Source organism: Dama dama, chromosome X (genome assembly GCF_033118175.1).
Source record: "Dama dama isolate Ldn47 chromosome X, ASM3311817v1, whole genome shotgun sequence".
Taxonomy (NCBI): Eukaryota; Metazoa; Chordata; class Mammalia; order Artiodactyla; family Cervidae; genus Dama; species Dama dama.
Genome location: NC_083714.1, coordinates 32,546,130 through 32,562,745, shown reverse-complemented (window position 1 = coordinate 32,562,745; position 16,616 = coordinate 32,546,130). Strand labels below are relative to the sequence as shown.

Sequence of the window (16,616 nt, the reverse complement as noted above, 5' to 3'; positions counted from 1 at the left end):
TGTCATGGCAAATCACTGGGGGAGGGGTTTGCTGCCAGACCTGCATGGGAACTTTCTTCTCTGCCCCTCCTTCTCCTTCTCCCACCTGAACTGACCCAAACTGGACCCTCAAGGAGTACAGATGGCTCACCTGTGGTGTTGATGGCTCCTCTGGTTGGAAAGGGCCACATCTGCCTCATTTCCAAGATGGCATAGGAAAGTGGGATGGAACCCTGGTGACCTTGTTGCCCTGTGTGCCTAGCTCTCTCTGCTCCAGCAGCGGAAATGGCTGGGTGGGCACTGAGGGGCCATGATCCCTCCCCAGGACCCTCTGGGCCCATTTACAAGGCCCCATAGGGTAAAACTTGTGGCTGGAAAACAATGACAAGCATCCTGGCTGCTGGAAGGCTGGGTCCACACTGTCACCCTTGTTAGCCTGGATTCTCCCCTAATAAAAGGGCCCCTGTATTCTGGGACAGTAAATTTATTTTGCAGCCTCTATAAGTTTGTAGACTATGGCTTCTATTATGCTTATGATTTTTCTATTACTATTTCTCTCTACCTCCTACCTCTGCCAGCAGCAGGGGCTGAGTATAAGGGAGACAGATAGCAGAGTCCAAGGGCCACTCCACCAAAGGCTGATCAGCTTCACCTTTGGTTCATCTGTGGTGCCAGGCTGCTATGTCACCCAATTCCAGGGGTGGGGGGGGGGTCATGATATGTGCAACATGATGAGTGCTATGGACTGCATGTTTGTGTCCCCCTGAAATTCATATGTTGAAACTCTAATCCCCAGTGTGATGTTATGAGGAGGTGGGACCTTTGGAAGGTGATTAGGTCATGAGGGTGGATCCCACATGAACGTGATTAGTGTCCTCATAGGAGACAGAAGAAGGGAGCTTGTTTCTTGTTTCTTTCTCTGTTCTCTGTTGTGTGAGGATATAATGAGAAGACAGCCAACCGAAAATCAGGGACGGGACCTTCACAAAGAACTAGACCATGATGGCACTGTGACCTCGAACTTCTGGCCTCCAGGACTGTGAGGGAAAAAATTGTTGAAGTCACCTAGCCTCTGGTATGCTGTTATAGCAGCCTGGACTGATAAAATAGGAATCTTCACGAAGGAGGTGATTCCTGGTCAGGGGGCTGAAGGATCCATCCTTTTTTCCAGATGGACAAAATGAGGACGGCAATGCTGGGAGATAAATGCAGAGGGAGATGCTGGGGATGCATGAACAACACGAGCAAAGATGCACAAGCAAGAGCAGCTGGGTGGGCTTGGGGACCTGCGGTTATTTCGGCACAGCTCTTGACTTTGGCCTCCCGGTGCCTGGCACTTGGCTGGTGCTCAGAAGACACTGGGTGAATGAATCCATCTCCATGACCTGGGGTACCACATGCATCTGTAGAACTCCTGAGCCTGTATCCCCTGCTAGACTGAAAGCTGGTCAAGGATGGGTCTGTGAGGGAGAAGTAGATGCATAGGGTGACACAGAGGGTTGAACTGCGACTCTAGAACCCAGCTCTCCTGACTCTCACCTCAGTGCCTGTTTCATTCCGTCTAGTTTCCTCTCAGTCCACATCCATCTCTTCCTTCTGCAGCTCCTTCTGTGCTCTCAGGAAGAGCCCCTTACTCTCACATGACTCCTCAGCTCTTGTCTTGCACATGAGCTATTTCTAGTGTGTTCCACCTGTCTCTTTAACTAGACTGTCAGCAACTTCAAGGGAGAGATTGGGCCTCTTCTGTGTTCTCTACTGTGAGCTACACACTTCCTACGCTGCACTCTCTTGCCTCCTTCCCCAAGAGCTTTGTGGGCTCATCTTTCAAGGGCTGGCTAACCCAAACTTAAGAGTTTCAGACCTTTCCATGTACACACCTGTGGCCCTGTCCATGCCATGTACAAGGAAATCACCTTAGTCAAGAACCTCCACTGTCCCCTCCTTTTGGGAGTTTGCAGTCAGGACAGGGAGGGAAAATGGCCTCCAACATAGCAGAAAGGTGTACCTCTCTTATTTTGTGAGTGTGTTCTTTTTTTTTTTTTTTTTAATATATTTATTTATTTATTTTTGGCTGCACTGGATCTTCATTGCTGTTAGTGGGCTTTCTCTAGTTGGGGCCAGCAGGGGCTTCTCTTGCCATAGAGCATGGGCTCTAAGATGCACAGGCTTCAGTAATTGTGTTGCACGGGCTTAGCTATACATGGGCATGTAGGATCTAGTTCCCTGACCAGGGATCGAACCTGTGTCCCCTGAATTGGCAGGTGGATTCTTAACCATTGGACCACCAGGGAAGTCCCCGTTAGTGTGTTCTTGAAATGTATGTGGGAGCTGAGTCCACCATTAGATGTGCTGGGAAAAAAAATCACTAGTTGAGGAAATCTGATGGTGAAATTTTTTAAGCTAATGACATTGAATTTATTTCACTTTTCCATGGCATCTTTGGCTTATTAGGGTTTGAGTCTATTCATTTACCAGTTATCTAATAAAAAATCCATCCACCTTAATGAATCTGTCCATCCCAGTGAATTCCAATATACAGGAATTAATTTTATCAAAAGGAATACTTGTATTTTACTTGCAGAAACTTCCTTTTCAAAGTGACAAAAACCCTAATGGACCCACTGTGTGATATTATGACTAGAAGCTGAATACAAATGAAAATGGGCCTTACTGTTCTTGTCCAATAGATGGTTATCGAAGTGTGTTTAGATTTGTATGTAAATGTCACTGGGGCCTACAACCTAATTTCTCCGATGGACTCTACCCATAGAGTACAGGGAATCAGATAGGCTGCCTTTGGAACCACTTCTGCCTCTTACTTAGTGATGTCAGGCACATGAGCTAGCTTTTCTGGTCCTCAGTTTCCTTGGCTATAAAATGGTGACAATCAAAGCAAACCTTGTAGGGTTGTGATCTGGGTTAAACATGATGCTGAATGCCAAGGGCATGGAGCACCTGAACTGGGCAAAGGTAGGGACTGTGAGAGAGGGAAGTAGCTCCCTCCTAAGGTGACCCTGAAGCATAAATGCATTACCCTAAGGGCAGTTCTTCCCACCATGCACCCACAGGGGAAATGATTTTACCCATTCTGAGGCAAGATGGGGGTGAGGGGAGCAGCAAGGGCCAGATTCTTCTGTGACACCTCTATGGGCAGGGTGTCCACTGGCACTGGATGCAACCATATAAACATAAGTATTAGTGAGAGCTTGCTTTCGGAGCTCATGCACTTAAAATAGAATGGTAGAGACACAGATGACATTCAAACCTGGAAAGCTTCTGGAGTCCATGAGGCCCTCCCCCATCCCAGGCTTGCTGAGGTCGCCTGCAGCAGTACCAGAAGGCTCCTTCCAGTGAGCCTGCCTTCCCACTTGCAGTGCCTGCAGTTTCTCTGATGGAGGGATGGCTTTCTCCAGCACCCTGGTGCTTGCCCAGACTGACCCAGGGCACGCCCCTCTCATCGACCCCAGGGCCAGCATCAACTGATGGGGGATGGGAATTGGTGGGAAAATGCTCTGCCCTCCTCCCATCCCAGCTATCCAGTGGAGCACTTCTCAGGAGGGTCCCCACACTCTCTGTCAGTCCCCAGCTGGTTGTGCTTGGGGCCACTGGCTATTTAATGCCCCCCTTCGTGGCTTCTCTCCCTTTCTTACTTTCTCTGTTTCCAAATATATACTTCCTGTGACCACCTCCCCAATCAACTCCCTCAGCCCCACTCCTTGTCTCTGGGTCTGCTTTGAGGGGGAATCCAAACTAAAACTTTTTCTGTCTTCTGCAATTCTAGAGTGAGCCAGGTGGGCGGGGAGACAGGAGCGTGAGAAAAGTTCATTACAAAAGAAATAGAATCAGCCTACCGGACATTTGTTTTCCAAGCACTTTCTTTCACCTCCGTCCTTGTTATCCAAAGTGCAGAGGAGCAGCCCGGGCATCACCTGGGAGCTCGAGAGAAATGCAGACCCACCCCAGGCTGACTGAATCCGAACCTGCATTTTGAACGAGATTCCTAGGTGGTTTGTGCGCCCCTTACAGTTGGAGAAGCCATGTACTGCATCTTTCTCCATTCGCGTGAAGATCCTGTGACACAACGTTACCATTTGTAGTATGTAGTGTCCCCCCAAATTCATGTTCACCAGAACTTTAGAATGTGATCTTACTTGGAGCCTCCCACGTGGCTCAGTGGTAAAGAATCTGCCTGCCAATGCAGGAGACACAGGTTTGTTCCCTTGTCCAGGAAAATTCCACACACACCGGAGCAGCTAAGCCCATGGGCCACAACTACTGAGCCTGTGCTCTAGGGCCCATGCTCTGCAACAAGAGAAACCACCGCAGGGAGAAGCCTGCACACCACAACTAGAGAGTAGCCCCCACTCACTGAAACTAGAGAAAAACTTGCCAAGCAAAGAAGACCTGGCACAGCCAAAACATTAAAATAAATAAATAAAAATTAAGAACGTGATCGTATTTAAACTTGGGGTATTTGCAGATGTAATTAGTTAAGATGAGCTCACACTAGAGTGGGGTGGACCCTAAATTTGATGACTAGTGTCCATATGAGAAGAAGAAAGGATGCAGAGACACACACAGAAGGGCATATTGCAGAGACTATAGTTACGGTTACGCTGCCATAAGCCAAGAACACCAGGAGCCACGGGGATCTGGAAGAGGCAAGGAAGGATATGCACTAGAATCTTCGGCCCAGAGGACAACTAGCCTTCTAGCCTTGAGAGCTGTAAGAGAAGAAGTTTCTGTTGTGTGAAGCCACCACTTTTGTGGTACTACATTACAGCAGCCCTTGGAAACTAATAGACTATTCTTTCCAATTTCACAGCCACAGAAGTGGTAAAGTCAGGACTTAACCAAGGCCCAGTTTATGTTGCTGAGTCAATGTGCTGTGGTGGGTGCCAGGCCCAGGAGGACTTCAGGAGCATTTCCAGGGCCAGGTTCTTAGACCAAGCCTGCTCCATGTGGTCGCCCAGGACTTGGAGGCAGCCACAGGGACATATGACTCAGGGGTGCAAATGACATGAGGTTGGGAGTGATGGCTGAACCAGGACTCAGAAAGATTTAGGCAGGTTGGAACAAGGGCCCCAACACTAGATGATGAAACCCCACCAAGATGACAGGAAAGCTCAACGCTTAGGTGACAAAGAACAAACATACAGAAATAGGATAGGGAGAGCTAGCTTGACAGATGTTATGTTCTGATGGAAACAAAAACTAGAGCAGGAGTGTGGGTGGTTTATGTGACCTCAAGCTCAGCTGGAGCTGAGAGGCTGATGCAGTTAGTGGAGTGGGACCATAGCCCTCAGCTGCATCGATGGAAGTGGGATGCCTGCCCCCAACGGGTGGGGGCAGCACCTTCTGATTCCGCTCTGTGCTGCTCTTGCTATCCCTGGAGGACCAAGTCAAGGCAGGGGCACCACTTTTCAAAAGGACTGCAAACTACAGTGTTTGTGGGGCAGCCCCGAATGGTGAAGATTCAAAAACAAAACAGTGATAAGAGCTGCCATTTATTGAATACTCCCTATGTGCCAGAAACTGGGCTAGGTGAGTGAGACAGGCACTGTCTTGACCCCAGTGTATGCTTACAGCCTGCTGGCCAAGAAACCTGGAAGCTGATAAATACATGTATTTATTTAGAAATGTATACATACTACAGAGGAGTGGGGGGGGGGGGTGCTCTGAGAGCACTATCCCAGAGAACCTGACACAGACTGGGGATTCAGGTTTTCATCTTTGAGCCAGTTTATGAAGGCTGACTAAGTGTTACCCAGGGGAACATGGTACCTTTGAAACAAAACACAGCAGGTTCAAAGGCCCTGGGGCACATTTGAAGAACAGAGAGAAGAGTTGTTTTGAGGGATGTGGCTTGGTTAGGTGAGGGTCTTGGAAACACTGTTTTGGCCATGTTGTGAGGAATGGACTGGGGAGAGGCAAGAGTGGAGACCAGTCGAGGAAGGGTTGGAGTCAGCCTGGGTTAGTCTCCTATCACTACTGTAACAAATCATCACAAAGTTAGTGGCTTAAAATAACACAAATGTCTCCTCTTACAGTTCTGGAGGTCAGAAGTCTGAAACGGGTCTCACTGGGCTAAAATCAAGGTGTCAGCAGGGCTGTGTTCTTCTGGAGGTTCCAAGGAGAATCCATTTCCTCCACCTCTTCAGGCTTTGACAGGCTGGCCACAATCCCTGGCTCATGACGCCTTTCTGTCTTCCCAGCCAGCAATGGCCAATCAAGACTTTTTCACGTCCCATCGGTTGGGAATCTGCCTCCCTCTTTCACATCTAAGGACTCTCATTATAATAGGCCCATCCACATAACCTAAGATAATTCCCTAATCTCTCTGTTTTAGAGTCGGTTGATTAGCAACTGTAATTCCTCCTTGCCATACCTGGGATGGCAGATCCTTCATTCTGGGGATGAAGATGTAGATGTCTTCAGGAGGCCATTATTCAGCCGACCACACATTCTGATTTACATACATCACCTCATTTATTCCCCATGACTCTTCCTGTGAAGTTGGTACTATTATTACACCCCTCCCCCACTTAAAAATGTTTTTGAGGGAACCACACAGCATATGGGACCTTAGTTCCCCAGTCAGGCATTGGAAACAAGGAGTCTTAACCACTGGACCAACAGGAAAGTCCCCTATTAGTCCCTTTTTAGGGACAGAATACAGAAGCTCACAGAGGTGACTTGCATAAGGTCACACAGTTGGGAAGTAGCAGAGTCCAGAGTCAGATTCCAGGCTGATATTGAAGATCCTGTGATCTTAGTCCCTGCCCCATACTGCCTCTCTATGCAGAGGGCACAGAGGAGCTGACTTCTGGTGTGCAATGGGCTAGCTCTTACCCAGAGTCAAGTTCTGGGTAACTCCAGAAGGCAGAGCCAGGTCAATACTTATAAGTTGTGTGCGTGTTAGTCACTCAGTCATGTCTGACTCTTTGCGACCCCATGGATTACAGCCCTCCAGGCTTCTCTGTCCATGGGATTCTCCAGGCAAGAATATTGCAGTGGATTGCCATTCCCTTCTCCAGAGGATCTGGAGAAAGACAAAATTTTTTCTAGTTCTGAAAATTTCTTTGTGGTGATAAGCTTCAGAGCAGTTGGAAGTTGATCCTTTAGCAATGGAGAGTCACTGAAGACATGCTGAGAGAGGGTTCTAGAGAAAAGAATGTGTGGATGAAGACGTTCTTCTTTCTCAGGTGAGAGGAAGGTGAGCATTGAGGTGATAAGAAACTCCCAGGCAGATAACCAACCAGAGGAAGAGGGAAATCAAAGGTGGTCTCATGACCAGATTCAGAGTCAGAATCTGCAAGAGTACCAAAGAGGCCCCCTCTCATTTGGGGAAAGGAGTACCCCACACCATTCCCCCTCAGACCCATCCATCTCCATCTGCCTGAAGGACCATCCGTTCATGAAATCTCTCTGTCTCTTCCAGGTGGGATATTTTATGTTTTCCCACCTCTGGGAGAAACCTGCAAGGCTCACTTTGCTCAAATGGAGCTGAGATTAGACTCTAGCCTTGTGCCTATTGCTCGGATGTTAGGGCCCTGAGCAGTCGTCACCACAGGTAGCCCAGTGCAGGGGAAGAACCAGGCCAAATGTTTTCAGTGACTTTTGGGGGGCTCGTTTGGGGTCTGCCCAACAACACTTGCCCTGGGGCCCTGTTCTAGAGTCTTGAGCTGTGGGGAGTCGGGTTATATGACACCCCCACTGCAACAGCCTCTCCAGGCTGCCACTTCTGTAAGGCGGAGGTAGCCCTGGCTCTTGGCTTGCGATGGTCTCTTAGGAGAACAATGGGCAGGCTGGTGCCAGTGGGGATGGGGAAGTTTTGCTTCTTAGCAACAAAGGGAGCATTGGAATGGAAAAGAAGCCCAGGGGCTGCTGGGACTCTCTCAGTTGGTTATTTCTCTCTTTTCCTAGACAACTCCAGGCAGCATGGGGACCTGGACTCCCTTTTCCTGTAGCCTGTGGCTAATGCCTCCCCCAGAGTGAAGGGGGGTGGCCCATGTGTCCGCCACCCTGTGGTGAGGAGCCGGCCCTTTCTACACCAGCGTGCTGCAGAAGGCTCACAAGCTATTCGGGGAGTTGCACAAACTGGAAGAGCGCGGCTGGGGAGGGGTCAGAGGAAGGGTGTTGGGAGAACTGTGCTGTACTGCCAGCAGCTGCGGGGTGGGTGGCTGAGCACTGTCTTCTCTGGAGGGAGGTCAAGGACACAGCTGGAGCCTATTCGCAGCTCCCTCCCTCCTTCCTACAGCGCCGTGATAATAGCTCCTAACACTTACTGAGCCCTTAGAACAGGGTCTTAGCCAGACTCTGTTCTCAGACTTTTCCATGGATCATCTCATTTAATCCTTCACAACAGTCATATGAGATAGGTCTATTATTATCTCTATTTTAGAGATTAAATAATAATACTTTTAAAACACCCTGAGGCACACAGAGGTTAAGTAAGCTAGTAAGTGCCTCAGCCAGGATTATGAACTCAGAGTTTGGCTCCAGAGGGTGAAACTAACCAGGACTTGCTGCTTGTCATGTGACAGGCTGGCTACATGGTCCCACCTTCTGGGGCTGCCCTGTGAAGTATCCCTTCGAGGCTGGCCCTCTTGGGGCCTTCCTCATGCTTTGAACATTATAATAGCCACCAGTGTACTGAGCACTTACCATGCACCAAGGATTGTGCACTTTACAGGACTGATTTTTATAATCTTCACAACAACCCTGTGGAATTAGATATTGTTGCTGTCTCCATTCTACAAGGTGTGGAAACCGAGGATCCGGAAGGTTTGATAACTTGTTCAAGGTCAAGTTAGGATGTAGCAGAACCAGGATTTAAATTTGAACCAAAGTCTGACTCTGCAGCTTTTTATTCATTCATTTATCCAACCAATCAGCCTTTCATAGACTGTCTGACACCGTGCTTGGCATCAGTGGGTATATACAGGGGCAACAGTTCTATATGTCTGACTCTATCTCTCTAGCTTAGACTGCTCTCTAGAACTGTGGACTTATGAGCCCAACTGGCCACGTGACATCACTCTGAGACTAATGTGTTCAAAACAGGACTCTTGACCCTTCCTCCAATGTCGCTTGTGCAAAGCCTTCCTTAGTTCTGCAAATGGCATCATCATCCAGGCAGTCACTCAATCCAGGGCTTGAACATTGAGACGCTATCATTTTTTTTTCCTCCTTTTTTGGCTATGCTGCACGGCCCGTAGGATCTTAGTTCCCTGACCAGGGATCAAACCCATGACCCCTGCATTGGAAACTCGGAGTCTTAACCACTGTGTACCACCAGGGAAGTCCAAGAAGCCAACTTTGAATGCTTTCTTTCCTTGACCCCCGACATTTCATCTAGTGTCTGGTTGACTTGATCTCAAACATATCCTAAATCTTTTCATGTTTCTCCCTCCCTTCTCCCCGCACCAATCCATATCCAGAGGGAAGTCAGCATGAACCTAAATACATCAATCACATCATTTCATTCCCCTGCAGATTGCCACGTGCTCTGACCTACATGGCACTGCCTGAACTGAGCCCTCTGTTGCCACCCTGGTTCCCTGCCCTCTCCCTCCTCTAACAAGCTGAGCTCCTTCCTACCTTTGCCTTTGCTCTCATATCCCTCTCTGCCTAGACTGTTCTCCCATCAGATCTCAAATTATTATTTTTTTTGGCCACACCATGAGGCATGTGGGATGTTAGTTCACTGACCAGGGATCAAACCCGTAGCCCCTGCATTGAGAGTCTTAGCCACTGGACCACCAGGGAAGTCCCTAGGTCTCAATTTAAACGTCACCTCTTCAGAGAGGCCTTCCCTACCCAGTTTCTAAAAAGTAGTCACTCTCTTCTCTCTGCATGGCTCTTATTACTAAAGAATATTTTCTTAAAATTTTTTTTTCTCCTTGCCTATCTCCCTCATCCACTAGAATAAAAGCTCCATGAGAGCAAGGTTGGCCCTGAGCATCTGAAAGAGTATGCAGCACACAGCAGGTGCTCATTAAATATGGTGGCAGAAGTTGTGAGGTAGAGCAAGGTGGAGGGCACACAGAGTGGTGGAAAATCCCTGGGAAATGACAGAGGAACAGCAGCCAGGAAGCAGCAGAAGGGACTAAAGAAACTTCTGTGAGCCCGGGCTAGGGGGCAGGGAGGCCTGAGGCTTCTAAGTTTCCACTCTGCCAGTCACTAGCCAAAGGCACTGAGCTTCTCTGAGCCAAAGCTCCCCCAATTGACAAGGGGAATAATGGTATTGTCACCTAATAGTGTTGTTGAGGGTGTGGGGGACTCTGCTCGAACCCTCCAATGGCATCCCAGCTCGCTCTGGGTAAAAGCCAAGGTCACTGCAATGGCCTTCACGTGCCTGCGCCGCCTGACACCCCCCCTCCCCGCTCTACTTCCCCTTTGCCCTTATCTCCTACTACTTCCTCTCATGCCTCTCCTCCAGCCCTGCCGGCCTCCTCCACTTCCCAGCTGCAGGGGCTTCAGCTTGATGTTCTCTCTGCCCAGAAAGCTCTTCCTCCAAATACCTGCAGAGACTCAGCCCTCATTTCCTCCAGGTCTAGTTTCAAAGGTTCACCTCCTCGGCGAGACCACCCAGGATAACCCCGTTTGACACTGTGCCCTCTCTGCCTTCTCTCACTTCCCACAGGCTGGCATGAAGTGAAAGTGAAAGTCTTTCAGTTGTGTCCGACTCTTTGCGATTCCATTGACTATACAGTCCATAGAATTCTCCCGGCAAGAATACTGGAGTGGGTAGACTTTCCCTTCTCCAGGGGATCTTCCTGACCCAGGGATGGAACCCAAGTCTCCTGCAGGCAGATTCTTTACCAGCTGAGCCACAAGGGAAGCCCAAGAATACTGGAGTGGGTAGTCTATCCCTTCTTCAGGGGATCTTCCCGACCCAGGAATCAAACCAGGGTCTCCTGCACTGCAGGTGGATTCTTTACCAACTGAGCTATCACTTCTTTCCTTCATGTAACCATTTGTCCTCCCGGTTAGAATGTAAGCTTCATGAGAGCAGGGAGTTTAGCTGTCTTATTCACTGCATCCCCACAGCCCTCAGCATACAGTAGGCATCCAGTAAGTCTGGATTGAATGAATCAATGAAGGGCTGGCATAGTGCCCAGCATATAAAAAGTGTGTGGTAAGTGGCAGTTATTATTACAAATGACTATTTGTGGTCCCCCTTCCTGTGTCCGTGGCTTAGCACAGAGCCCTGCACTCAGTTGGCATGAGTTGAAAGAACTCTACTTGAGGTAGAAAATCCTCTCTACCTGCCACAAGAGAAAATACAAAGACACATGCTCTAAGATTGCAGAGGAGGGAAGGCAGGACCACAGGCAGTTTCTAAAAATCTGATCTCCAGCCTCATTCCTGCCCCCCAAAAGGAAACAGGGGACTTCAAGCAAAGGGCAAGTCCCACAAAGGAGCACCAGGGAGGCTGCATGGCTCCTCTACCTGGGCCCCTGGTCTCGGAAGGCGTCTGTCACTAGAATTCAGAGGGCTCATGAACTTGGATGGGGAAAGCTACATCTTTATTTCTGCTCTCTTTTAACTCCATTTTAGCACTTCCTTCAGTCATGAATGCAGGCAAAACCCACCATGATCTCAGAGGGCCTGAGACTCGGCCACCAACAGGAATCACATATATTTTCATATCATAGTGAGTGAATCTTCAAATATCAATATGCTCATCACTCCTGTGAAATTATGATAATTGTAAGGCTCACTGCTGGATCTTGTTATTTATCCTGCTGAAAATGAGGCACATATATCACAAATTTTAAAAATATGTTGGCTGTGTTTCAGTCTCATGGGTTTCCATTATAATCCTCTGTATTTTATTTTATGTAGTTAAAAACATTATTCTGAGAAGGGGGGAGGGCCCAGGTTTCACCAGACTGAGAAGGGGTTTGTGGCACAAAAAAATGCCAGGAGCTCCAGGTTAGAGCATGAGCAGTGTGGTTGCGATTGGCCCCAGCTCTCTGGTGACATCTTCCAGTGGGAACCTACACACTCACATGTGGATTGGGGCAGACTCTTTCCATTCCTGGATGGGGGAACCCCCCTCCCCAACTGTCTCAGCTTCTGTCATTACGATGTGTCTGTGAACTGATTTGTCAAATGACTGGTAGGTCTAGGGCCTCAAACTCCTTCCTGGGAGTTTGATCAGGGCAGGCACTGGGTCTCAAACTCCTTCCTGAACACACTGTACCACCCAAACTAGATTGCTCACTGTTCCCTGGGGGAGCTTCACACATCTTACCTTCTTACCTTCGCCTCTGCCATTCTCTCTGGCTAGAATGCTGGCCCAAGGCCATGCTATTCAAACAGCAGATCTTCCAACCATATGGGTTAATAACATGTTTTCATGCCCTCAAGGGGCTTCCCAGGTGGCTCAGTGGTAAAGAATCCGCCTGTCAATGCAGGAGATGCAGGTACAATCCCTGGGTCAGGAAGAGCCCCTGGAGAAAGAAATGGCAACCTACTCACTCCAGTATTCTTGCCTGGAGAATCTCATGGACAGAGGAGCCTGGTGCCCATCTTTTGGGGTGAACTGCAGTCCATGGAGTGGCAAAGAGTTGGACATGACTGAGCACGCACTCATGCCCTCAAGACCCAATGTTCGGGAACCCCACTGAATACTTGCTCAAACACTTGAGCTGATCCTCAGCTGCTTCTCTGAGGAACATATTGGTTTTGCCCTCAAGCATTGTAGCAGCTTGAGGTAGGTGGTGGCCTTCTGTCCAGGCAAGAATGAAAGGAGAGCATGTCCATTTTCAAAACAAAATGGCAACTCCTCTACCTGGGTCACCATTTCTGGTACGCAGGGCACCCAGGTCTGCGTTTTAATCCGCAGCACAGAAGCCTGCCCTCTGAATACTCACCGAAGAGCTCAGCCTTGACCCCATGTACCCAGCAACTGGTTCCCAACACTAATCTTTGGAGAAAGCTCAGTCACTATGGTAATAAAGTGACAGATCATAGACTCCAGGCTGGATAATGAAGAAGTGAAGAAAGCAGGGGGCTGATAAAGTAGGGGAAATAGAAGCATCAGTGGATTGGACACCCAAAGAGGTGGAAGAACAGTTCTGGTAATAAACAAGCAAACTGGAAGATGTGGAGGTAGCAGAGAGCTGAGACTTGAAAGTGAATTTTATTTATTTTTTTAAAAAATATTGACATATAGTTGATTTACAATGTTGTGTTAGTTTCTGCTGTACAGAAAGGTGACTCAGTTATACATATACATACATCCCCTCTTTTTTTAGATTCTTTTCCCATATAGGTCATTACACAGTATTGAGTAGAGTTCCCTGTGCTATACAGTAGGTCTTTATTAGTTAACTATTTTTTCTATGAAAGTCTTAGTCACTCAGTCATGTCCAACTATTTGCAACCCCGTGGACCGTAGCCTTCCAGGTTCCTCTGTCCATGGGATTTCCCAGGCAAGAATACTGGAATGGGTTGCCATTCCCTTCTCCAGGGGATCTTCCTGACCCAGGGATTGAACCCAGGTCTCCTGCATTGCAGGCAGATTCTTTACCATCTGAGCCACCCGGTAAATGTGTATCTGCTAATCCTAAACTCCTAATTTATCCTTCCCCCACCTCTTTCCCCTTTGGTAACCATAAGTTTGTTTCCTGTGTCTATGTTCCTACATCCATGTTTTTTTTTTTCTTCTGTGAGTCTGTTTACGTTTTATAAATAGATTCATTTGTACCATTGCTTTTACATTCCACGTATAAGCAATATCATATATTTGTTATTCTCTGTATGACTTCACACAGTATGACAATATCTAGGTCCATTCAGGTCGCTGCAAATGGCATTATTTCATTCTTTTTATGGCAGGGTAATATTCCATCATATATATGTATCACATCTTGGAAGAGTGATTTTTATTAAAGTGGCATAGTTGAGAGCAATGTCAGGGCTTAAGTGTGGCTGTGTAAGTGTAGCTTGAGGAGGAGTGCAAAAGAAATAAAGGTGAGGAAGTTAAGGAACACAGAGACTGAGGCATTGAAAGCCATGTTCGTATGGACATGTCATCCAAGATAGCGGGGGTGCTTCTGGAAGAGAAGAAAATCATGAACTGTTTTCCAAAAAGTCTTTAATGAATGAGAGGGAGTGGGGAGAGATGACAGGGATTGGGAAGGGGAAAGGTTAGTACAACCTTATAGTATGGATCTTGGGAGAGCAAGCCATTAAACATCCTTCAACGTCTCTTTTAGTTCTTGCCATTCTCTGAACTTTTCCCAATGGACCAATTCACTCCCCAGCTTCAAATACTTCTCCTGATGGCTCCCAAATGAATATCTCTAGCTCTGATCTCTCTTCTGAGCTTCAGACAGCCTATCCCACTACCTACTTGATAGCTGCTCTGCTTGGACCAAATCTATGACCTTCCTTCTAAATGTGGTCCACTTCCCATCCTCTGCATGCTGCATGTGTGTGTGCTCAGTCATGTCTGACTCTTTGTGACTCTATAGACTGTAGCTTGCCAGATTCCTCTGTCCATGGGATTCTCCAGGCAGCAATAGTGGAGTGGGTTGTCATTTCCTTCTCCAGGGGATCCCCTATCTCCATGCTACCAATATCAATTGTCTAAGTCAGAAACTTGGAAATTATCCTTGACAGTTACTCCCCCCCCCCCCATTTCTCATGTCTAATAGGTTACTGAGTCCTGCTGATTTCACCTCCTAAGTAACTCTTGAGTTCATCCAATCCTTTCCAGTACCATCCTGGCCCCAGTTATCATCATCTCTTACCTAGTCTAATGAATTAGTTCTCCACACATCTGCCCCCTCTCGTCTGTTCACTCTGCAGCCAGAGTGTTTCATTTTATTTTTATTTTTTGACCACAAAATATATATATATTTTTTATATTGGGGGGAGGGAGTAGAAAAGAAAGTAGCCCCTATACTGGGCCCTATTCAGTGGCAGCTTCTTGTTCCATAGGGTTAAGGAAGACTTTGAGGAAATAAAAGTTGTTTGGAAAAATCCAGGTGTAGTTGCTTTGTATGTTGTGATGGGTAGGAGGGATGAAGTGAAGTGTGAAGGCCCCTCACACCCTCCATCTTGCCTCAGACTATGTCCTGGAACCCTGGGGCAGAGAAAGTGCCACTCTCATTCCTGCTTCTTGGGATTGTTGACGGCCACGTAGTGATAGAGAATGACAAGCAGAAAGAGCGACACGCCCAGCACCTTGGCGAAGATGGCGAGCTGCACGTCCGTGATCATGCTGATCAGCTGGGCTCGGTTCCGACGAGGCCTGGGGACTAGCTTGAGGTAGGAAACCTGAACCAAGCCAGAGTGTTTTAAATGCAAATCCTGCTTAAACATATCAATGCCTTTCCATGCTTAAGATAAAGGTCAAAAGACTTATGGCCCTATGTTCATCATAAGATTCTTGTCCTTAGCTCAACATTACAGCCACTGGTGATCCAGTGGTTTGGGCTCTGTGCCATGGGTTCAATCCCTGGTAGGGGAACTAAGGGAACTAAGATCCCACATGCTGCAGTACGGTAAAAAAAAAAAAAAAAGGGTACTGATGCCTAGGTCCAAACCCAGACCACTAAATCTGAATTTTCAGGAAGCCAAACTTGGGTATATTTTTGAAGTTCTCTGAGGATTTTAATTTTCAGCCAGAACTGGGAACCTCTGCTTTACATAGGTACCTCCCTACCACTCCAGTTTCTTGATGGTACACATGGCCATCTTGACTCTGTTCCAGCCACACTGCCCTGCTATTAGTCTTTCGGACTGGAACATTCTTCTCCAGCCCACCCCTTTCACCTACTGCTGCTACTGCTGCTGCTAAGTCGCTTCAGTTGTGTCCGACTCTGTGTGGCCCCATAGATGGCAGCCCACCAGGCTCCCCCGTCCCTGGGATTCTCCAGGCAAGAACATTGGAGTGGGTTGCCATTTCCTTCTCCAATGCGTGAAAGTGAAGTCGCTCAGTCGTCCGACTCTTAGCGACCCCATGGACTGCAGCCCACCAGGCTCCTCCATCCATGGAATTTTCCAGGCAAGAGTACTGGAGTGGGGTGCCATTGCCTTCTCCAACCCCTTTCACCTAGAGAGTGACAATTCATCTTTCAGATTATGGGTAATTAATTGTCATTTTCTAGCCCCCTCCCCAGGTACACATTAAATCAGATTCTTCCTAGCAGTCATCCAATCATACATTTGCATTTTATTTCGGTGGTTACTTGATTACTAAACTGTCAGCTCCGTATCTGTCACTCACTGCTGAATTCTTATTAGCTAGCACAGTGGCCACCACAATATAATGGCTCAATAAATATTTGATGGTTGAATGAATGAGAGGTAAGATGAGGTATATGAAACCATATGAGCCAATTATATTCTTTGATCACAACTGAATTCCTAATCTAGGTCACACACTGAACCCCTGTGGTTGGGCCCAGTATGGAATCAATGTCCTTGATTACAGCCTAAGTCCCTTTTCACAGCTGCTTCCACCACTGGCTCTCAATCCTGGCTGCCCATTACCATCACCAGAGAAGCTTAATGAAAAAAAAAAAAAGCTGGCCCCACCCCAGACTATTTAAATCAGAACATCTGGGGGTGGGGCCTGGCCTGATTAGTTTTCTTCTCCTAGCTTTACTGAG

The 16,616-nt window shown here is 47.7% G+C and overlaps 1 protein-coding gene across 1 annotated transcript; it reads right to left on the bottom strand.

Annotated features, from left to right (window-relative positions):
• Nucleotides 1–14,876: 14,876 nt before the first annotated feature.
• On the bottom strand, nucleotides 14,877–15,257 carry LOC133052374 (dolichyl-diphosphooligosaccharide--protein glycosyltransferase subunit 4-like). Its single transcript, XM_061137224.1, has one exon. The coding sequence runs from the start codon at nucleotides 15,220–15,222 to the stop codon at nucleotides 15,109–15,111; it is 114 nt and encodes a 37-aa protein (XP_060993207.1). The 5' UTR covers nucleotides 15,223–15,257; the 3' UTR covers nucleotides 14,877–15,108.
• Nucleotides 15,258–16,616: the final 1,359 nt, after the last annotated feature.

Excerpts from the sequence above, each read along its gene's own strand:
- LOC133052374 (XM_061137224.1), bottom strand. The coding sequence starts at position 15,222 with ATGATCACGGACGTGCAGCTCGCCATCTTCGCCAAGGTGCTGGGCGTG.